The following is a 25,000-nucleotide window of genomic DNA, read 5'->3' on the forward strand; positions in this document are numbered from 1 at the left end:
TGTATATAACTGAGGATATTGACATGATTTATCGAAAGAGAATTGAACGTAGGAATGAGTTAAAGACTTGAAATTTTCAAAAAGAACAAAAATGTATTTGAAAATCATTTTGTCTCTGATTCTGATACAGAATCAATTAAATCAAGTTAATGTAATGATTCATTTTTTGACGTATCTAGTGAAGAAGATAATGAACTCCCTTTAACAATTAACAGCCATTAACAAGAAAAAAAAGAGAATCTGATGAGCTGGACTTGTCAATATCAAAAAATGGATTAATAAAAGTGACAAGTGATGTTGCTATAAAAGTGTAAAGGATCATAAAGCAATTCTTTCTTCAATTCTGAAGGCTTTATTTGGAAGCTATTGTTTTGTCAAAATCAGGAACCCACAGAAAAAGATTTCATAAGATCACAAACCATGGGAGAGAAATTAGAAAGTTATAAAAATTTTTCAATCAGTAGAATCTTGCTTCATTTCGATAGTAAATTGTGTATTGAATAAGATCTTAAAAACAATATTACTTTTAAAATGGAAAAGATTGCAGTATGTGTGACAGCTCCTGAAGACGATAATAGTAGTGATATTCTCTTAGGAGTGTTCTAGGTAAGTTCATCAAAAGGCAAAGAACAAGCAAAAGTACTAGAAGATTTTGAAATTAAAAATAACATTTTTTCTGTCCATACTGCTTTAAACACTGATGCACATAACGGAGGAATTAAACTTCTAAATAAGTATGTAATCAGAAAGCACATTATGTGACTTTTATGTTGTCGACACATATAGGAGAGACACTTCAGTCATTTAGTGCAAGCACTAACATGAAAGACTAAGGCACCAAAAAAAGCTATTTTTAAATTTAAAAAAATATTGGCTTGAAAATTTTCAGGCAATGAAGATATTAACTCATTAGACTGATTTAATTTTAACATTTTTTAAAACAATTCTTACAAGCATTAGATTGCACAGGAAACTAAAGAATATGAAGAAAACGCCTGAACGCTGTGAAAACTTAAAGTTAAGAACAGACTATATAAAGTTATGTGAACTAGGTTAACTCTATTTAGGTAACCAAGCACCAAACTTCTACCTTCATCAACCCCCTGGGTTGATGAAGGTAGAATTTTTGTCAAGAAGCTAGATTGATTGCAAATGGGATATATTTATTGATTCATCAACTAACTCATAAAGAAACTGAAAATTATGTCAGTGGAGGAGATAGAAGATGTCAACAAAATTGCATCTTTTGTAGCAAGATTTTTGCTCCTTGGTTTCAGAAGTCATCTATCATAATCAAGGCACTATCTAATTATATCAAAGCAGGTCAGGGTAACAACATTTTTTTTTTGTTTTTGCCATGTCTAATAACATCTGTCCAACAACATCTGTAAATATAATGAGATATAATAACATCTGTCCAATAACACCTGAAATTTCATTAACGTTTAATAACATCTGGGCAAAAATTAAATGAATATTACAGATGTAGTAACATCTTTTAAATTATTTAAGTGTAATAACATCTGTGCAACTACATCTGTGGATTATAGAATCCACAGATGTATATAGGTATAGTTATATCTTTTCAATTATCAAACAAAATAATATTTGTAAATAGTAAACAGAAAAAAATATTAACTAATAATGCATTATTTTAACCAGATGTAGTTACATTTAGAAATATTTTCAGATGTAACTACATCTAGAGAAAATTTTTCCAGATGCTATTGGAAAAATTACCAGTTGTAGTTACATCTTCATAAAGATGTTATTAGGGGTCATTAAATTTTCAGATGATATTGGACAGATGGTGTTAGAATAAAAAAAAAATACTGATGATCTTGGACAAAAGTGTACAGATGATATTGGATTACTTCACAGATATTGTTGGACAAATAATAATATTTTACCATCAAATCAATTAAAGTAGCCAAAAGTAGAGAGGAAGAAGACAAAATATTAGGCAAAAGTCTTTAAAACTCTTTTCTTAGGTATATATGGTATTGGCTGAAAATGTTGTTATTGTATCACTAACAGATCCAGGCATAACTAATTTTTTTTTTTTGAAATAAAGAAACCAGAGATTAAATATAATACAATCACAGTTGACATATTTATTTCTCAATAATATACAAGATATATTGTTTTAGATTTCTTATGGAAAATTTGTAGAACTTTATCCCAGCATCAATTTTTTTTAAGATTATGTTTCAAGTGTTCAGTGCACAAATGACTGCTCTGAAAAAAATATTTGCCTTGTGTAAGATTTCCTAGCAGACAGTTATATTAAAAGTCAGAGATAAAACATCTTGGTGGTTGCTAAAGAGGATAAAAAAAAGAGTGGATAAAAGAATGAAAAATAGTGATTTGAACATAAAAATTCCTTAGCAAAAAATGTATTAGATTAAATGTAAACATTATTTCAACTCTAGTCAAAAAAATACTTTGAACTGAAAGAAACTGTTTTTTCTTCCGATTGTTTTATTATTTAAATATTAGACATTTTGAAGATAAATAAAAATCTACTTCCTGAAGGTTTAGAGACTTAATATTTGCAGTTTCCTTTTTTTTAAGGTATATAACCAGGATATGTTATAACCCTTTTGGTTCTGTGAAAAAGTTGTATTTTTGGAACACCATAATGTATATATTCTTATAGTTTGAAATTTAAATTTACTGTTTGTGTTAAAAAAAGACTCTTAATGACTCTTTGTGATTAAAAGTGACAAAATTAAGTACACTTTATGTAAAAACCATTTAATTTAATTGAGGAAACTAATTAAGTTTTATCATTTTTAAAAAAACTACAAAAACGCAACTTTATGGATCGAAAAGATTTTTATTTAAAAAAAAAGATAATAATAAAAACATTCAGAATGCTTTATTTTTTACTGTTTATATACATCGACTGACAAATAGGTAGAACATGCGAGGAGTACTGTTAAATTGACTGAGGATTTTGGTTTGGGCAAGCAATCTATCAATTAAAAAAGAAAACCTTTAAGTTTTTAAACATTTTCCAGTCTTCTAAATTATCATTTTTTTTTAAAACAAACATAAAGGTTACATTTTGTGGCAAAAAATAAAGACGACCATACATATATATATATATATAATTTTTTTTTGAGTACTATCCAAGTATATTTTTCACAATTTAAGATTTTTAAAATTCTAAATGTAATCCAGACAGTTTTTTATACAAAGAAAAAATTTGGAACTAAAAATATTTATGATAAATGTTCTTAATATGAATTTCAGTATGACATCATCAGTTTCATTTTATATATATTTTCATTTTTCATTTTTTAAAGATCGACATTTTAAAAATGTTGATCTTAAAAAAATCTCATAAATCTTGATTTGTCAAAAATTAGGTTTTAAGCTTGTAAGTCCTACTTTCACCATACACTTTTGTATGCTATTTGAAGATCCTCCCCCTCCTCAATGAGTTTACATGCCTGATGGAAAGCCCTAAATGTGCAATAACTGACCTAAATTACCCCTAAATGCGCATTAATTCAATATCTATTTAAATATAGAAATACTTTATTATTAGTTTAAATACCTATATATGAATTAAAACTGTACCTAAATATTTTAAGTTGTTCTTGAAATACTAAAAAAAAAATACAGAAAAACATAAAAAAAAAAAATTATTGAAATTTGAAGTAAATTAAAAAAAAAATTTGAAGTAAATTAAAAAAAAGAAATTTGAAGTAAATTAAAAAAAAAATTTTAATAGAAAAAAAAATCAAGCATATGTTAAAACTTATGCTCAAAGCCTTCACACAAATCTGACACACAAAGTCATCACACAAATCATAACTAATGTACTGGAATTAGTTCATGGTGACCAATTGCCAAAATTATAGTATTTCGTAGTAGTATTAATTGCCAAGTGACCTCTATTTAAATATAGTAGACTGAGTCTCAAAGATGAACCTCATTCAGGGCGCCTTTAAATCAGGTATGCAGCTGAATATATTTAACAAGTTCATGTGATTATTAAAGAAAAGCCTCATACTTATGGTATAATTTAGCCCATTACATGAATTAACCATTTTACAATCAATTGAGTTTTTGTGAATTTCAATATCAGTTATGAAAATAATTTTTTTTTTAGTTTAACAAAAAATATATACCAAAGAGTTATCAGTACCAAAAAATTTCTCAAAGTCTACTTTGCAAAAAAATTTAGTAGAAGTTGTGTTAAAGGAGCTAAAAGATTTGCAGCATCAGTCATTGCCAACAAAAAAACTTCATCCTATGGAACAGTTTATCTTAGTAGACCTGAGGGAATAGGCGGCCACCCTATTCCAGAAATTGGCTGGAAATGAGTGCAGAAAGTATTTAAAAATGTGGATGTATTGGAGAGATTGAACCAGCAGCACTCCTCCTTTCGAGCTGTTACCTTTATTGACACACAAAGGAAATTTTATGGTGTTTTCCATTCTTGTTTTGGCAATATCCTTGATGACAGCTATGCTGAAAAAATATAATTTTAACTAGTATTTTAATACTTTTAACAGTATTTTAAAACTTTAACACTCAATACAAAATTTTTTATGAGCAAAAGTCGAGTTTTAGTGATACTCACTTAGAAAAGGATAAAATGAGCAACATAAAGATTTATTGTTGTTAGCAATATATATGCAAAGTCCCAAATCAAAAATGTCACAAAATGATGATAGCTTCTTTATATATTTATCAAAGTCAGCAATCATTCAATATGCCAAAAATATAATTAAACAAAAATTTAAAAAAGTTGCTGAGAAAGACAATAACAAATTGAAGATCGGTTGTAACAATCTCTTAGAAAAATGGTTTGGTTCATAACAAAGATTAGTTATTCTGATCTATTTTCAGAGATACTTAAAAAATAATTTAAAATATTGATGATGCTGCTCTCAAAACAATTTATTTGGTTTCTGTTGTTGGTAACCATGGTAACTTTTCCACATCATATTTTACATTCCACATTAATTTACATGGCTGTTAATAATCATTGATACTTTTATTTTACACCATTGATTGCGCCATTTTATTTGCTATCTTTTTAATATTGGATTTTTCATTACGACTGTTGAGATAAAAAAAAACATAAAAATCCTTGTAAAACTACAAGTAAAAACTATGAAACTTAGCATATAATAAAATTAATATGTGCTAAATACACACATTAAATGATTTTTTTTTTACTACACTGTTCACTGCATTAAGTCTGACAATGTTGTTTTGTTCAGAAGTGGTAAAAAGTAAACGCTACGACAGCCATGCTAAATAGGGTTAACTTTTGAAGACCTTAGTGCTATAACTTTTGAATATATAATATTTCATATTTCTGGGAAATTTCAAGTCTTTTCCATTTTTGGTTCGTTTTTAGTGGCTTAAAGGGTGTCAAGTGTTACGACGCTCTGACAGAAGTACCTGTATATATATATATATATATATATATATATATATATATATATATATATATATATATATATATATATATATATATATATATATATATATATATATATATATATATATATATATATATATATATATAAGTTATATAACTACATAAGAAATCTAAAAATGTGACTTTTTACCAACCCAGCCCTGGCAACATTATAAGATTTAGGTTGGTTATTAGGCTTTATAACATAAGATATAGGGAAAAAATTTACAATACTTTATGTATTAATAATTTATATTTTATTATTTATAAAATACTAGCATTTTTTTTCACTTTTTAGTTTTATGATTTGACCCAGGACAATTCATACATTGTTGGATTCATTGCAATATGCATATATATATATATATATATATATATATATATATATATATATATATATATATATATATATATATATATATATATATATATATATATATATAAATATATACATGTTAGGAAAAAATGAGGTTGGCCTTAAACTGTTATGGATCAGTACCAGGTCAGTAAAAAAAATTTGACAGAAAGGGGTCATCATAAAGCATAGGAACAAGACCAGCAATTTTTTGCAGATCTCAAACATTTTAAGATCGGCAATTAGGGTTGACATTGCAGAGTGCCGACCCTAATTCCGAGGGTTGATATATATATATATATATATATATATATATATATATATATATATATATATATATATATTTGTATATTTTTATATATATAAAAATATTTATTCTTCCGAATAATTATTATTCCACGTCTTATCCAAAAAAAAAGTGTGGTCATAACACAAACAGAAAAAAGATTTGTTATTTTTGTGCACAAAAATTATCAAGACACAAAAATTCCACTCATATATGTATGATATGGCATATGTGATAAATGTGAAAATGAAACAATATATGTCGAAAAAACTACATGTCAGATTTAATGATTGACTGATCTAAAAACATTTTTACTGTTTTAACCAAATACTCTGCAATTTGTCACAGCTAAATTTGCAAACTTAGGAGTTTATGTGGAAGAACTTGAGTTGAGTAAGTTTTCCAAGTCGTGTTAACCTCATAAAAAAATGAGCATACCTTGCCATTCGAAGATCAAACAGGGAAAGAAACACCATTGTGGAAATAAAATGTTTGCAGTGAAATTTTTAGAAAAACTTCACACCTTGGCTAAAGTTAAAAGAACACATTGCTTCTCAAGTAGAAAATGATCAACGATCAAAAATAATTAAATTTGCAACAGGTGTTGCAAGTTTAACTCAAACAACCTTTACAAGTACTTTACAAGTATCAGTAGAATGCTTAAAAAATCAACCTAGACAGATCACTTTGATTGATTTAATAAGGATTCAATCAGGACTTTCTTTGTCCATTGAGAAACTGGTACAGCTAGTTAAAGGTAAAAATAATTTTTTGAAGTATACTACTTATTACTCTATTTAAGTAATATAGCTTATTTAATTATTAATTATTATTTAAGTAATATAGCTTATTTAATTATTAATTATTATTTAAGTAATATAGCTTATTTAATTATTAATTATTATTTAAGTAATATAGCTTATTTAATTATTAATTATTATTTAAGTAATATAGCTTATTTAATTATTAATTATTATTTAAGTAATATAGCTTATTTAATTATTAATTATTATTTAAGTAATATAGCTTATTTAATTATTAATTATTATTTAAGTAATATAGCTTATTTAATTATTAATTATTATTTAAGTAATATAGCTTATTTAATTATTAATTATTATTTAAGTAATATAGCTTATTTAATTATTAATTATTATTTAAGTAATATAGCTTATTTAATTATTAATTATTATTTAAGTAATATAGCTTATTTAATTATTAATTATTATTTAAGTAATATAGCTTATTTAATTATTAATTATTATTTAAGTAATATAGCTTATTTAATAATCTACGTAATATATCCAAATTTAAGACTTTGTTTTAAATAGAACATCAATTAAACCAAAAAACCTGTGTAAAAGTAATTGATATTAAAGATTTGTTTATAATAGATATTTAAGAATTTGATGTTGAGAAAAGAAATTTGTAAGTAAAGGAAAATTTCCCTATTATTAAGTGTGCAGATATCGAGGAGTTTGTTCAGTTCCTTGTTGCGATTAAAGAAAAGAACCTAAGCAATCATATAGTCAACCTCAATATTAATGGAGGAAGAGGCTTTTTAAAGGTAAATAAAATATTTTTATTTTCTCATTCCAAATGATTCAGCTAAAACTAAAATATAAAGTAATTACCATTTTGTAAAAGTTTCATTTGTTTAAAAGTCATATTGTGAGATCATAGATTTAGAAATTGAAAAATATATTCATGAAATCAAACAACAAGGAGTGCTTATGAAGAACCCCAGAGTTTAAAATATAAAGAACGTTCTGTAAAAAATCATCTTACTAACTTTAATTCTAATTGTTCCTGAAAATCACTACAATGTTTCTATATTACTGAACAGTTTTAATATAGATAAAGTAAAACACTTAACTTAACTGGTAACTAATCTTAAATTTTGTAAAATAATGTGTGGTTTGCAAATGGAAATGAGTAGAACTATATAAAGAAGAGATGTTTAGAACTTATGTTTCTTTATAGCCCCAATACAAAAAATTATCTCAACCAGGTTCAATCAAAAGTAATGCTAAAGAATTTTACAATCTTATTAATCATTGATTGATACACGCAGAAGCCAGTGACCACTTAGTGGTAGATTTTCCAACAGAGCTACACCTAATGGGGGGGAGGTGTTAATTACTGCTGCCAGGAGCTCCAGTACATACATTATCTTATAGCCTGCTGCCACAAGAGAGTGCTGCTACATCATATAATATAATGCTGAACTTAGTGTCTCCTTGAGTGCATTCAAATGGAATTCTTGGCAGCCATTGCAACCAAGGTCAAAAAAGAAAAGAGTCGCAGAACTTTTTTAATAAGAAAACATGAACAAAAGTGAATGTAAATAACTAACTTATGTAAACTTCAAATTATGTAATGTTAAAACATATATAAACATATATCAAGTCTTACAGTCTTACTTTTAATTGAAAACTGCATTGCGGCAACATATCCTTAATTTTGATTTATAGTGTTTATTTACAATTTAAAAAGTTTTTTGTTTATTAAATAAAGCTAAAACAATCAATTCATCTTAGTGGCTGAGGTGGTTAGCTCACAGAGTTTGTGAAGCAAAGCAATATGGTTTAAATCCTAGCACTGGAACTCCTTTTTTTTTTAAACCTTATTTGATTTTTCTAAAATACAAAATAAAACAGTTTTGAAGATTTATAGATATTATATACATAACATATATAAAGATATTATATACTATAATAAACGAAAGGAAGAGAGTTTTTAAAAAAGCTTAAATCTTTTAAAAACATTAAAACACTGGGAGAAATTTGTTGTGCATATTTCATGATAGAGATACTTATGTTATTAATGTGCTCAGGTAGTTAGTCCAAATAATAATAAATAAAAGTTAAAGAAAAAATTTAATAAGTCCTGCTATTCCAGAAAATGCTGCTGTAGAGGCAAACAAAAAAAAAGAAGAAAGAAAAGCCTGTAACTAGAAAAAAAATTAAAATTTTTTTTAACAATTAAAAGTCTTTAAGGCTGTATTAATTTTTTTGCTATAAATATATGGCCAGAATTAAAAAATATACTGTTTTAAGGGGCGCATTTAAACCCTTGCAAAACACACTGATGACAGTGCATTCACCACTGATCTATCGAATATATGCATGTAATTGTAAAACAAAACATTTTATAAACTCTTTTAACAATTGCAATTAATCAACTCTTTTTAAGCAGGTTCTCTAATTAATAACAGCTTTATTGCATAGGATCTAATATAACATAATATAACAATAAACAAATATGTTATATGTAAATGTAAAAAATCTACTTATATAAGGAAACTCTTCTTATAATTAGAAATCTTTTTAGCTTAAACTATTTTGCTTTGAATATTTGGATTTTGTGTTATTGTATTTAAAAAATTTGACAAGATTGAAAAAATATGAAACATGTTGTCTCATCCAAGAAGAAAATTTGATTCTAGATTTGCTTCTCTCTTGATAATTTCTTGCTAAAATTATGTCACCTTCTTAGTTCTGCCATTTGTATAGCGTTACGTGCTAATGTCTGTAAGTGTAAAAGCCTTTGTTTGCAGGCAGTATATGGAACAATTTAGCAGAACAAAGCAGGCAGTATATGGAACAATTTAGTATAGTAGGATGATGCTATAATAACTTTTTTCAAAATGAGAAACCTTTTTTAAAACATTAATAATTGTGTTCAAAACACAATTCAATAAAAAATAGTTAAATTTTTGAAAATTTTATTAGTTCAAAAAAAAAGTTACTTTATAGAAATAAGACAAACACCCTATTTTTATTTTTGTTATTGTTATTATTTTTACTGTACAAACTATAAATATAATAAAACAAAGTTTAAAAAGTTAGATTATTGTTGACTAGACATTTTAATAAATATTTCAGTTAAGAAAAGTTTCTCAAGAGCATCATCAGACTTCAAGCTCAGTAAGCTCAGATATGCATAGCACGGAGTCCTCTTTCAGCAACCTCATTCATTCTATGCATATTTTTTTAATGTAACTTAAACACCAAGAATATGTCTGCTCAAAGCTTCTTGGGCTGTAATGCAGGCTGATGTGGCTTCTTTCAGGTTCATTCAATTGGGTTCCTCCCTCATTTTAAACCATGCATGTGACCAAGAACAGCTAATAAACTTTATTTCTTTAATAAAAGTTATTTCTTTAATAAAAGTTATTTCTTTCAATGATTGCCTTTCTTCTGGGATTAGAAAGTAGCAAAGTAAGATATAAATTGCTTTTGCTGTTCTATCTTGCTGTTTTATCTTCAGTAAGAACATAGCAGTTTAGTTTTAATATGGATATATAAGTGCATACATATCATTGATATTGATAAAGAAAAAGTTTAACTAAATAAACCTAGCCAATAGTCCATAATCATCTCCCCAAGTTTCAACAGTAGGAGGAGGATGAGGCATTTTATGCAGGACATTATATGACTCTTTTAATTGTGGGTATATCATTTTAATTGTGTAATTGTGATAATATCACTTATCATTTTGTGGAGTGGGAATATCATCATGGAAATAACTTAATGAGCGAGTAACTCTAGTTCTTTTGTTTAGACTTAAATTAAAAACAAAGTAAATATATTTTAAAAAAAAGTAATAATTTATTTTTTGAGAAGTATTATTACTCTCGAAAAATAAATTATTACTTATTTGATTTAAGATCTCGTTTGGATGGTTCGAACAAAGGCTCAAAACCATCAGATTCATCATCATTTTGAGAGCTTGCTTCTGTATATAATTATGTAATTGCTCTAGATAATCAAGATCTAGGTTTTTTAGTATTAACTGCCTATTAGCAGGATGCTCAATAATTTTTTTACTGGTGGATACACAGCTCTTTCAACCATTTGATAATTATAAAATGTTTGTTCTTAGCTCTTCATTTTTCTTTTTTTGGTCAAGAATATTAAACGGCATAAGAAAAACCAGAGTTGATTTTCTCTTCAAACATATTTTATATTCAACCACAAACTTATTTAACTTTTTGATGCCAACTTTGATGCCAACTTTGTTTTGATGCTAATTTTATGATGCTAACTTTGGTTACTGACGGTAAGCTAAATTTCATATTCCAGAGCTGCTCAAAACCCTTCACTATTATTTTTATAACAACTTTTGATGGCAGTGCAGGGTGTACGCCAACTAAACGGTGATAGTAGTCAAGAATGTGCCGAACTTCTGGAATAGCCTTGAAATTAGCCAAGCTTTTTGTTTGTAATCCATATAGAGCAGCTAAAACCAGAAGCTTCCTCGATTCATTTAGTGGTCACACGGTGGTCTAGAGTTGTTTGCCTTTCTCTTTGAGACTCCATTAGCACTTATGCAGGACATATTTATGGAAATATATTTATAATTAAATTAGATAATTAAATAAAGTACTTTGTTTCAACAATGATACAACAATGATAATATTAACAATGATAGTTAACAACAATGATAAACAATGTCAGTTGAGCTAAACTTATAATATAATAACTATTTTAAAAATGATATAAATATTCTCTAATAAAGGATAATTATACTTAAGTAATCCTGATAAGTATTTTTTTCTTATTTCTATAAAGTAACTTCTTTTTTTTGACCTAGGAAAATTTTAAAATATTTAATTATTTTTTATTATACTGTTATTAGAATACATTTATTCATGTAATGGAAAAGGTTTTATGTATTATATAAGAATACTTTAAGATTTTATTTTAACAATTATATGTCTTTTTTGCTATAAATATATAGGCAAACTTATTACGCTAAGTGGGAAGTCTTCAATGCCTCAAAACAACACTGATGACAGTGCACTAAACCACTGAGCTTTAGATGATATGTATTTAGGAAAAAAACAAACCTAATTATAAATCTCTTATAAGCTCTACATATGGAAAAAATGTGCACATGTTGTTAACTTTTTTTGCTCTTAAAGCAATTTTTCAGAATGAACTATTTTACAAAAAAATATTGAAGTAAATGAGGAAAAGGTTTAGAAATAATTAGTGTGGAATAGATAATTATAGAAATGGTTTATTTGGTAAAAACCTGTATTTTCCGGGCCATAAAATACAGGTTTTTACCAAATAAACTATTTCTAGGGTATATAGATAAGAAAAAAGTATAGAAGCTAGGGCATATAGATAAGAAGCTAGGGTATATAGATAAGAAAAAAGTATAGAAAAGGTCATTGTTGATTAGACTTACAAAGACCTGTATTTTTACGGGTCCAGTCAACTAGTATATAAATATTTAAACTAATTTACTTCCAAAAAGGTTATAAGCAACCACTATCAAGTTTTGAGTTACTAGAAAAAAAAGGATAGTGTTAAAGAGCAAGGAAAAAGTTAACTGAGTTTTTAGGTTGTAAAAGTCAGGAAAACATGAAGATAAGAGTTTTGAGGTTTTGCTAATGTGCACAGTTTACAAATATGCGTTTTAGGTAAAAAATGATACGACCTTAGAATTTTCAATGAATTTAGGTCACTAATATCATAGGTTTTAGAAATCTGATTTTAAAAAAATCTAATGAGCCCTTTTTGAGAATATTCAATTTAAAAGACTGCAAAAATTTCATACTTTTTAGATTTTTTAATGGTTTAGCTTCTTTGTAGTCAACTTAAAAATGTGGTTAATAATACAAAGGTTTGCACTACTAAACACCTTGGCAAGAGCATGGTCAGATCTGGAAGTCTTCTAAGTGTGTTGTAATAGCGTGTACTTAACCAAAGAAAAAATGTGATACAGCTTTTTCAAGATATTAGGAATTTAGGTATTACATAAAAAAAAAAAAAAAAGGTCATTGCATTCCATCATTTAAAAAAAATCATTAAAGTTCTCATTTCATTGTTATTTTTATAAAAATATTTAATAAATTATTTTAATAATATAATAATATATAACCATTACTGAATTTAACTAAGAAAATTTTTTTTTTTACTGTACTTAGTCACTTTGTTTTTCTTATTTTTAAATCTTATTTAATTTCTCGTAAGTTTTTGCAATAAATGAATGATTTATAGATAAATCTAAAATTACTAATTGCACATTTACGCTTTTTTTTCTATAATAGGATTCTTAAATAGTATATTGATACTAAGTAAAAATCTGGTATTACGTAACTCTAGTAATTTTTATATTAGAGTTTTATAAAACAATTTTCTACTAAGAATCGAGTATTTAGTTTAAATAATATGTGCGCACAAGGGTTAATAAAATTAGTATTAACTACTATATGTGCACAACATTAGCAGTTTTTAAAATGATTTTAATGAGAAGAGATATAAAATGTACAGTTATTTTTCATTGACTTTAAAGACTAAAGTTCTTATTTTATAATTATTTGAAATTAATAAAAATGTTTTATTAAAATTAGTGAACCCTGGAATGAGTCACTAATATTAATTTAAAAGAAAGACCCAACATGACATTTTTTTCATGTTTTGTTGGGTCTCCAAAGAACAGAAATTGCATAAAAACTTAAATAATAAAAATAAATTAAATAACATAAAAAGTAAAAAATTGAAATCAAAAACGTGCTGAATGTTTTTAAGTTTATTAAAAAAACAAACAACATTCTAGTCTCTTATGCTGCTCTTTTGTGGTTTTTTAAAAAACAATAAAATTCAATTAGTTTCCTCAACTAACTTATTAGTTTTTACATAAAGTTCACTTGATGTTATCATCTTTAAACAGAAAGAGCTATTAAGAGCCAGTTTTTTTCATCAAAAACTGTCTCTCTCTCTCTCTCTCTCTCTCTCTCTCTCTCTCTATATATATATATATATATATATATATATATATATATATATATATATATATATATATATATTTATATATTTATAAATAAATATATATATATATATATTTATTAAACATAAAATCAAAAATAACAAATTTAATTATAATTTACAAAGTTAGGTTCGGTGTCACTCATATAGTTAAAAACTAGTCAATTTAGTGACACCTTGATAAAATAAACAAATAAAATAAAAAAAACAAGGAAATAATAAAGAAAGTAACATTAATACAAGTAATAAAAAAAGAAGTAATAAGAACAAAAATGTCAAAATAGTTGGATTCAGAACAAAAATATAAAGGAGTAAGAAAAATCCTTTATATTTTTGTTCTGAATCCAACTTTTTTAACATTTTTGTTCCTATTACTTCTTTTTTTATTACTTGTATTAATGTTACTTTCTTTATTATTTCCTTGTTTTTTTTATTTTATTTGTTTATTTTATCAAGGTGTTTCACATTTTTATTTTATTTGTTTATTTTATCAAGGTAATCACATAAGTTCAGAAGGATGGAAGTGAGAGAAAAAAACTTTCACAGAAAAATATAAAAAAGCCAAATAAAAACAAACTTGATTAAAAAAATATATACACACACTACTACATACAATATTAAAGCCTATATAACACATTACATAGATTATTCAAACAAAAGTAAATATCAAGATATAAAAAAATATATTTATATATAAAAAATCTTACTTTTCTCGTTCATTTAATACTTCGATATATCTTCGAGGTATACTGACAGGACAATTCTGCAGTAAATAAAGTTAAAATTCAAATAAAAATAAAATCAAAAAGATAGAAACTACAAAACTGAAACCCTATTTTATTGTTTTTAAACAAAAAACCTTAAATAAAAATAATTTTTAATATATACTAACATAATATATCATTTAATATACTTGCTTGTTTCGACTTAACAACCTTCATAATAACAGGTCTGCTTTAACGATTACAATAGGATTAAAGAAAACAAACTAGAGTTTTTCACAGACCTCAAGCAATTCAAATGGAGATGATGGAGATGATAAAAAAAGTTAAATTTACAACATCTAGTACAAAATGACGTTTCTTCTTTTTTTGTGCACTAGCTCAAATTGCTGTTCTTAAAAACTAACTGGCTAAATTAAACTAAACTTTGTTTCTCTTTATCAAAATTATGCTTTTTTTCTCTACCGAAATAAAATCAATAAAAATAAACCAAAATCAAAATAGTTTATTTAAAAAAATAACCAAAAAAAATGAAATATGCACTTATTCAATGCATTGTATGTAATTCATATGAATTGCATACAATGCATTCAATCTTTAGAGGAAATGCCTTATGCAAGGCATTTCCTCATGAAGATGACAGTGACAAGGAAACTATTCAAAGTCTCAATGAAATATTTATACATTTGATCAAGTATTTATTTATTTATATATAAATATATATATATATATATATATATATATATATATATATATATATATATATATATATATATATATATATATATATATATATACATATATATATATATACATATATATATATATGTATGTATATATATATGTATATATATATTTATATATATATATATATGTATATATATGATGCGGTACATATATATATATATATATATATATGTATATATATATGATGCGGTACATATATATATATATATATATATGTATATATATATGTATATATATATATATATATATATATATTTATATATACGCAGTACCAGGAATTAGCTAAATGCTAATGTATATAATATATTTAATATTGCAACTCTGAGTTTCATGTGTTATCACAATCATCAGGCAAGTAGTAAAAGTTTAATTTTGCTACGATTTGTTTAGTGGACGTTACGGTTTATATTTGTATTTTAGATCGTTACGGGACAGAAATTGATTTGTAGTTAGGTTAATAATATTATTAATTTGTTTTTAGTTGGCTAATAATTGTGAAATAGTTATATGTTTAATGTTGTTTAAAATATTTTTTATATGTTAATGTGTATTATTTGTGTATTAAAAATATATATATGTATATATATATATATATATATATATATATATATATATATATATATATATATATATACAGTAGTGGCAAAAAGTCTGTTGTATTCTCAAATATAACTGCATTTTGCGTCATTTTGCTGTTTTAAGCTTGTTGAAAGCTTAGAAATGAACCAAAAAGCTGTTTGTTTTATTGATTGAACTAATTGAGATTATCTTTTATTTAAAAAAATGAAATAGTTTTATTTCTTATTTGTTTACGTTGTGTTATTTGTTTACTTTAGATCAATAATTTTATACCAAAAATGGGATTTTCACATAAAAAACGTGGTCAGATTGTTACATTAGTTAACTCGGGTTTAACACAAGCAGCTGTGGCACAACATCTTATTGTTTCCCAGCAAGTTGTGTTATTGACAACGAAACGTTGGCGAGAGACAGGTGATGTGAAATCAAAATGTCAAACAGGACGCTCTAAGGTTACAACTCCTGCTACAGTCGAGCGATAAAACAACATGTGTTAAAGAATCCAATGATATCATCCTTTGCCAAAGCAACTCAACTGCCACACAGAGTTAGTGCAAGAACCATTCAACAACATTTAAGTGACACTTTTAATCTAAAAGCGTACTAAACTGCACAAAAACCGCTGTTATCAAAGAAGAACGTTCATGATAGATTACTTTTTTGCAGGAAATTCAAACATTACACTAGTGAAATGTGGAATGAAGTAATGTTTAGTGACGAAAGTAACATAAAGTTGTTTTCTGCAGCACCAAGATATGTTCGCCGTCCTGCCAATAAAAGATTTGATTCAAAGTTTTGCATACGAACTGTTAAACATTCACCATACTTGATGGTATGGGGCAGCTTCTAAGCGTCTGGCCGAGGCTTCCTCTACTTTCTTCCACAAAATACCACATGAGTGCACAGAAATATATTACCATACTGGATGAAAAGTTTTTAACAGTTATGCAGATTCACAACTGCAAACTGTTTATGCATGACGGTGCTCCCTGTCATCAAGCAGCTTTAGTGAAAAACTGGCTTTGGGATCATGGGGTTGAGGTTCTAGGTCCTTGGCCAGGGCAGAGCCCAGACCTTAACCTCATCGAAAACTTGTGGCATATAATGAAACTAAAGATTGACAAAGAGAAACCATCAAATTTAGATGATCTTTGTGCCATCATTACATGTGTGTGGTGCACAGACATAACTGTTGATGTTTGTAAAAATCTCGTAAATTCTATGCCTGCGAGAATTGCTGAAGTAATTAAGAATAAGGGATAGTGCAGCAGATATTACTGTTACCTAATTTTAAATAATGTCTTGATAAACTGTGAGATGTGTTAGAGACACTGTGTCCGTTTAAACTTTGAATTTGTTGAAAAACACGAATACAACAGACTTCTGGCCACAACTGTATATATAAAGGGCTTTTGATGAAGCAGGCGCGATCGCCCTGTGCTCGTGAAACACGCCCTTTTAAACGGCATTTTTAAACCTTCTAGGCGCAATAAACAACGCTCGCTCAGCTTATAACATGAGTATAAAATCACGCTCATTCAAAAGTTTGGTACCGAAAAAATAATAAGCTTTTATATGATTGTTTTATAAAATATTTGTAATTAAATTTTTTAGGTAATGATAAAACTTGTTGATTCAACAGTAAAGCTCCGTCTTCCATATACTTATATCCTTATACGAAGTACTTATATAAAATATAAGCATTACGTCACTTGCTTTCTGCACATTTCCACTTTGCACTAACATAATAAATGAATAGTTAGAAGTCGTTACAGCTAATTTCAATAATAGAATGTTAACTATTTTAACCAAGTGCGCGTGGAAACACAATGTGAATATAAAAATGTGCAAATGAAATGAGAATAGAAAATTAGGAAATAACTAAGAAAGTTAAAGCTTCTGAATATTTTTAATTTTGTAAAAACGTCAAGTAAGATTTATTTGATTTATTGTTAATAATATTCCACACATCGTTTATAATAAAAATAAATTTTCATAATGGAGATTTTTGTAAATTCATTTTTGTATATAGTATAGGTTTTTTATTAACTAGTATTTATCTTAAATTAATTAAAAACGTTTCTGCTGTTTAGAATGTCTGCAATCAAGGATATTCCAAAAGGAAACAAAGTAATGTTGTCAACATTTATGAAATAGGAAGTTGAAGAGGTAATAGGCTTTAGAACTGAAATTACCGACGGAATTATATGCGTCATTGAAATATACTGCAAAGTTTGTACAAGAAATAGGAAGCAGTATTACAAGATTGTAAAGGCTTGATACGACAAGGTGCTTTACGGTTTATCGATGGGACAAACTTTGAGACAAGTCACACAATTCAAAGACATTTAGAAAAAGAATCTCACCTTACTGCAATAAGATGTGAGAAACCCTCAAATGAGCAATGTGTAACCTCAACCAGTGGAATAAAGACAAAATTAAGAAGTTAGAATCTGGTAATTAAGAATAAAAATTCTTTTATTTCAAATATAATAAATTATTATCACTTTAAAGGATAATAATTTCCTTTAAAGTGATAATAATTTATTATATTTGAAATAAAAGAATTTTTATTCTTAATTACTAGATTCTAATTTCTTAAATTTGAACTAGGCTAAAGTGTCATTTGTTGCAGGCTTGACCAGGAAGGCATGCTATTGCACACCATTATTATATTTTGTTTCGACAATTTGGCCAAGTATTTACACATTTGCTTGATGATAAGGTTTATATTAATTTAAAATTAACATAATATGTTGTAACATGATGAATTATTTCAAAAATGCGCTAAAAAAACTAAACCAAGAAAAAGTAAAAAAAAGTGTTAACTTGAAAAAAAATGGAAATGAAAGAGAAAAAAATTAAAAACTTAACATAAAAAAAATTAATTAAGCAAAACAATCTTTTTTTGAGTAATGTTACCGCATTCTTTTTTTCTACAGAATTCTTTTTTTAATGACGCAATTAAAACTTATGTTTTTAACTAACAACACTTACATAACGTAACGCAACGTTAGTTAAAAATTGTTAACCCTTTTTTATTATTGTTTTTTCATTTTCTATTCAGTTTCTATTCTTTTCAGCTTCACACTAAAGCAAATTGATATTTATATTATATGTAATATATTATGTTTTAGCACATTTACTAGCATATTATCAGATCAACGCTTATCCATGAGTCACGAAACGCTAAATGATAGTATTATGATATTAGGAAACCATGGAAGCTGGTCAAAAGAAGAAATAATCCTCATAAAAAAGCGAGCAAAAGATATTTATTTGAATAAGAAACAATTACTTTAGGTTGATGATGACCCAGATGACTATATGACAACAGCATCATTAATTCCAAATCAAGTTCTCGATGACGACGATGAAATAGACAGTGCTGATAAAGATATGACTGACAAATTTGCAGCATTCAGTTTCGAAAATGAAAAAGAGGAAAGATCGCTGATAACAGTTGAGGGAAAATCTGTTATTTAACTTACAGTTAATAGTTTTGAAGAAGAATTTCAAATTATTCTCATGTTATAATCTACTAATCTTTTGGCGACAAAAAAAAGCATTATTTAAATAAGAAATTATAAAAAAACATATTTCATAATTATTAATTAATTTACAAAAAAAATCAATTATTAAAAAAATATCAAGAAATATAAAAACCGTTAATCGTAAATATTAAGTTAACAGTGTTTTAAATACATATCAAAACAACAAAAGCAAAAAATTTTACCCATGAATTTATTCTTCAATACTATTATAAGAACTTATTAAGCACTTGCGTTTTTGTTTGGTTGCGGTTTTTTTTACCATAATTTAAAAAAATAGTGATCTGGCACAAATAAAAAACAAGAAGTTGGAAAGTATAAAAAACTACATTGTTGAAGTAGTATAAATGTGCTGTTGTAGATACTACTTCAAACATTGACGAATGAAAGTCGTATAACAAATAGAAAGCTTTTAATAAACACAGTCTTCCGCAACTTTCAAATTTCAAGATGGCTCTCGCGGCCCTGACCCTGAGCTCGATGACAACATGTGATAATTTTATGAGTGTGATATAACACACTTGGCGATTTTCTTTATCACAAACACTTATTTAAATTACAGAAATACCTTATTCTGGCAACAAGTTATATCTTATTATAAGACTTAAAATATATTTTCAGCATCTTTTTTAAGACAAATATATCAAAGTACAAATATGATGGTTGCAGGAATAAATAATGCTTTTGTGATGTGTTCAAAAAGAGGGTTGAGTGTAATTTAATACAAAGAATTGTTACTATATTTACATGCTAGAGTTTACCTGAAAATGTTTAAGTGTTTTGTACCAGTGTTTTGTTCATGTAGTTTGTTTCAGTAATTTGTTCCAGTATTTTGTACCAATATTTTGTTCATATAGTTTGTTTCAGTAATTTGTTCCAGCGTTTTATACCAATATTTTGTTCATGTAATTTGTTTCAATATTTTGTTCATGTAATTTGTTTCAATATTTTGTACAGATATTTTGTTCATGTAATTTTTTTCAGCAATTTATTTGAGTATTTTGTTTCAATAATTTGTTCATATATATAGTTCCAATAGCTTGTTCATGTAATTTATTTTAGAAACTTGTTCTTGCACTTTGTACCACTATTTTGTTCATGTTATGTATTTCAGTAACTTGTTCCAGTATTTTGTACCAATATTTTGTTCATGTAACTCGTTACAGTATTTTGTACAAATATTTTGTTATGTAATTTCTTTCAGTAATTTGTTCCAGTATTTTGTTTTAATAGTTTATTCATATAATTTATTCCAATAGCTTGTTCATGAAATTTAGTTCCAGCATTTTGTAACAAAATTTTGTTTATGTAATGTATTTTAGTAATTTGTTCCAGTATCTTGTACCAATATTTTGTTCGTGTAATTTGTTCCAGTAATTTGTTCCTATAGTTCATGTAATTTATTTCTTTAATTTGTTTAAGACTTAAAGTAATTTTTAAGTAAAGACTAAAGTCTTAACAGAAGTCAGAAGTCTAAAAGTCTTTAAGTCTTAAAGATTAAAGTCTTAACAGAAGGTCTACTCTTCAAAGGAATAGGAGCCCTTCTGCAAGGCAGCAGCCAGCATTTTATAAATGCAGTATGATTATATAAAAAAAAATTAAAAATTTAGAGAATTTTATTTAAAATTTTATTATACAAGTAAATTTGTTCAAAAAAACAAAAAAACAAAATAAAATAATATCATTAAAAAAAAGTAATTTATTAAATTTCCTTTTTTATATAACAAAGAACTTGTGGCACTAGTAAGGCCACCATCTCAAAAAGGTAATATCAAAGAACTTGTAGCAGTCGTAAGGTCAACATCTCAAAAAAGTGATATCGAAGGAGAAAATATACAACACAGAGCAACATGAATATTATCAGCATTCAAAAAGATTTCATAGAGAGATAAAAAATTCTAAATAACTCTTGAAACAAAATAAGTGGAGAACTTAAAAAGATTTTCAATGACTATGTAAAAGTAAAGCTAACAAAAAAACCAATTTTTTTACTGGCAGAAGAACACAAGAAAATGGATGATATATTCAGGATAAATAACATTGATACAACCTAAGACAAAATTTCTTAACAAACAGTCAGCACACATATGGAGCAATCTTATAAAAGAAGCCATTCAAAAATATAAACAAACTTAAAGCTGAAATAAATTTAGCAATCAACAATTAAAACTGTTGGATAAGAGAATCGTGCTGTCATAGTGTGCGAGACTATACACAGGAAAACTTCTACAACTAATTTAGCATTATTCATACAAAATACCTTGGTTGTCCCTTCAAAAGTAAATGGTATAACAAACTTTGAAAATTCTTCAGGAGGAAATTCATGCCATATGTTTTGATTGCTATCATTTTTGCGACCTAACATAAAAGCAAAATTCATATAACTATTTGCAAATAATAAATTAAAACTGAATGGATTTCAACAAAAAAAAAGTTTCATCAACAATTACCCAAGACTATAGACAATTACTTAAGAATATGGACTAATACACAAGACTATGGACATTTATTTAAGACTATGGGCAATTACTTAAGACTATGGGCAAATTCCAATAATTTGGTTCAGGAAGTAAACCAACAAGTTTCATATCTTTTTCTAACTGAGGATACCATGTATAATAAGGTGCCAATTTAATATTTTCATTTCTTCCAATGAGTACTGGTTCTGAAGGAACACAAACATGGAAAGAACTATTTGAGGAGGAGCTACAAAAAAAAATTTTTAAAGTCAAAAACTCAACAAAATAGTTTTACTTGTTTTTTACTTAAATTACTAAATAATTTATGATTTTTTTTTCCCTTTTCTCCCAACTTTAAATTTTAATATGATTCTTATTTTTTCCCCTTTTTCACAACTTTAAATTACTAAATAATCTATGATTCATTAATACAATTTTTTTCTTTCAAATCTCCCAACTTTGTATATTTCATGGTGGAAGACAGGCCCGTAGCAACCAGGGGGCAGCAGTGGCATTTGCCTCTTTCACCCCCCCCCTCCCCAATAATTTTTCAAATAAATAATTTTAAAGTTAATTTTTAGAAAAAAGCAAACGATTACAAATTAAGATATAAAAGAAAAAAAGAGATAGAAAAGACTTAATTTGTTATCTATATATTCGACGTAAGTTCCTTTGACAAAATTTTTTGATCTACTAACTTTTGACCTACCCCACTAGTATTGCCCCCACAGTGTCGGATTAAGACTTTTTGGGGCCTGGGGATATTTTTTTTGGGAGAAAAAATGACTTGAAAAATGAAAAAGTCCTTTAAACTATTTTGGGGCCCCTTAATCCAGCACTGCCTCCTCCCCCCCCCCCCCCAATGTAATTTTTTGTTTTTGGGCCTGGAAGAATACTTTTAGTAATCAAGATGGTTGAAGAACACTTTTAGTAATCAAGTTGGTTGAAAATACTTCTAATCATCAAATAGGTTAAAGAATACTTTTAGTAATCAAGTTGATTAAAGAATACTTTTAGTAATGAGTTTGTTGAAGAACTCTTTTAGTAATTAAGTTGATTAAAGAGTAATTTTAATAACCAAGTTGGTTAAAGAAATTTTTAAGTAATGAAGCTGATTAAAGTACAGTGATCGAAATTTACTTAGCCGCACACAATTTTTATTCGAAATTTTAATTTTTAAGGAAAATTTATTAGGTAAAAAAGAAAATATGATTTTTATTGTATAGCTTAGTTATTAAGTATTTTATTAGTAAAGTATTTATAATAAAAATATATCACATTAAAAATAGAAAAAAAAAATAATAAGGAATGCACTTTTCATATGCGAATTTTCGTTAGACGCACTTTTAAAAATTAAATAATGAAAAGGAAAAAAATATTTTTTTTAAATTTTAATATTTGGTGGGTCCTCCGTGGTTCATAATCACTTCAAAAATTCTATTTGGCATTGAATTAATGAGCGATTGGAGTGTCATTGGTTGAATTTCTTGCCAACACCTATTGACTTCACCTCGAAGCTCTTGAATGCTGCTAAATTGTCGTCCATTTTCATAAACCTTTCGAGATAAGATTCCCCAAAGGTTCTCAATTGGATTGAGATCTGGACTATATGCAGGCCATCTCATCACTTCGATGTTTTTGGATTCAAACCATACCATAGTTTCTCTTGATTTATGAATGGGTGCATTGTCTTGTTGGAAAATGACTTGATCTTCCAAGTTATTTTCCAAAAAATCGATTAAGACATCTTCTAATAAATCTGTATAATTAATGGATTTCATTTTTGTTGATATAAAACATATCGATGTCTTTCCATTGATACAAAATGCTGCCCATGTCATTAATGATCCACCACCAAAATTGCGTGACAAACGAGGTGCATTGTTTTTTCGCAAATCATGCCAGTAATAGCTAAAACCATCTGGTCCATCAAGATTAAACTTCTTTTCGTCAGAAAATACGACATATTTCCACTTTTCTCCAAAATCCATATATTTTCTGGCGAATTCAAGTCGTGCTTCTTTGTGTATTTGCTTTAAACATGGTTTTTTTAGTGGTTTTTCGCCATTTTATATTATCAGATCTTGACAATATTTGTTGAACACGTCTAGGAGTGATTGTCAAACTTAATTCTGATATGATTTGACTCGCAGTTAACTTTTGTTTTGTAGCTAATTGTCGAATTTGTTCGACGTTCCTTTTCGTTATCTTGTAGTTTTTACGTATTTTTGATTGACGCCATATACTGACCCAAGTTTCAAAAAGTTTCTAATCACCTTTTCAGATCGTCCAATTTTTCGTCTAATTTCTCTTTTAGATAACCCGGAATCCTTATATGCTTTAATTAAACCTTTTTCATGGTCATTTAAAAATTTTCCATGTGCCATTTCACTTAAAATATGAAACATTGAATTTTAAATTTATGAAAAATTTTTTTTAAGTCAATTATGAAATTACTTACAATTTAAATTGATTTTTTCAACACCAAAACTAAAAATTATATCTCAAATTTAATAAAACAGAACTGCGTCTATACAAATTTTGCACTCAAATAAATCAAATAACTAAATTTTTTTATATAAAGAAATTATAAAAACAATGATATCAATTATCTTTTAATTATCAATTAACAAACAATGGTATAAATATATCACATACAGAAATTTCTTAATAAAACGTTTAATTAAGTCTCTATAATGAAAAATCTGATAAAAATTGTGTGCGGCTAAGAAAATTTTGTTCACTGTATACTTATAGTAATCATGTTGATTAAAGAGTACTTTTAGCAATCAAGTTGGTGGAAGAACATAATTATTAATTTAGTTACCTTTAGAAATAAAGTTGGTTGAAGAGCACTTTTAATAAACAAGTTGCAGGAGGAATTTAATTGTTCTCATTTTTTTATTTTCATTAATAACAAGCTTAAGTAAAAAATATAAAAGTAAAAACTTTTCTGCAAAATTTTAAATCTAGAGTGCTTTTATAAAATTATAATAAATGAAGTTCTTCTAATCTTTTTAAAACTTTTTCCAATCAAAAGTAACAATTAGTAAATATATTAAACCTGGATC

General features: G+C 26.5%; 1 protein-coding gene across 2 annotated transcripts in view; it reads right to left on the reverse strand.

Moving 5' to 3' along the window:
- LOC101237302 (TBCC domain-containing protein 1) overlaps window positions 1-25,000 on the reverse strand; it is a 142,706-nt gene that overhangs the window by 37,604 nt on the left and 80,102 nt on the right. For both annotated transcript variants that reach the window (XR_010641224.1, XM_065807546.1), the window contains exons 12-14: window positions 22,001-22,176; window positions 21,731-21,828; window positions 14,579-14,634 (exon numbers count right to left, since the gene is read on the reverse strand). Coding sequence is in view for 1 of the 2 variants with exons in the window: in XM_065807546.1 (XP_065663618.1) it covers window positions 14,579-14,634; window positions 21,731-21,828; window positions 22,001-22,176 (330 nt within the window). In the remaining variant the exon portion in view is untranslated. The remainder of the gene's footprint in view (window positions 1-14,578; window positions 14,635-21,730; window positions 21,829-22,000; window positions 22,177-25,000) is intronic.

Source organism: Hydra vulgaris, chromosome 10 (genome assembly GCF_038396675.1).
Source record: "Hydra vulgaris chromosome 10, alternate assembly HydraT2T_AEP".
In the NCBI taxonomy this organism is placed as follows: domain Eukaryota; kingdom Metazoa; phylum Cnidaria; class Hydrozoa; order Anthoathecata; family Hydridae; genus Hydra; species Hydra vulgaris.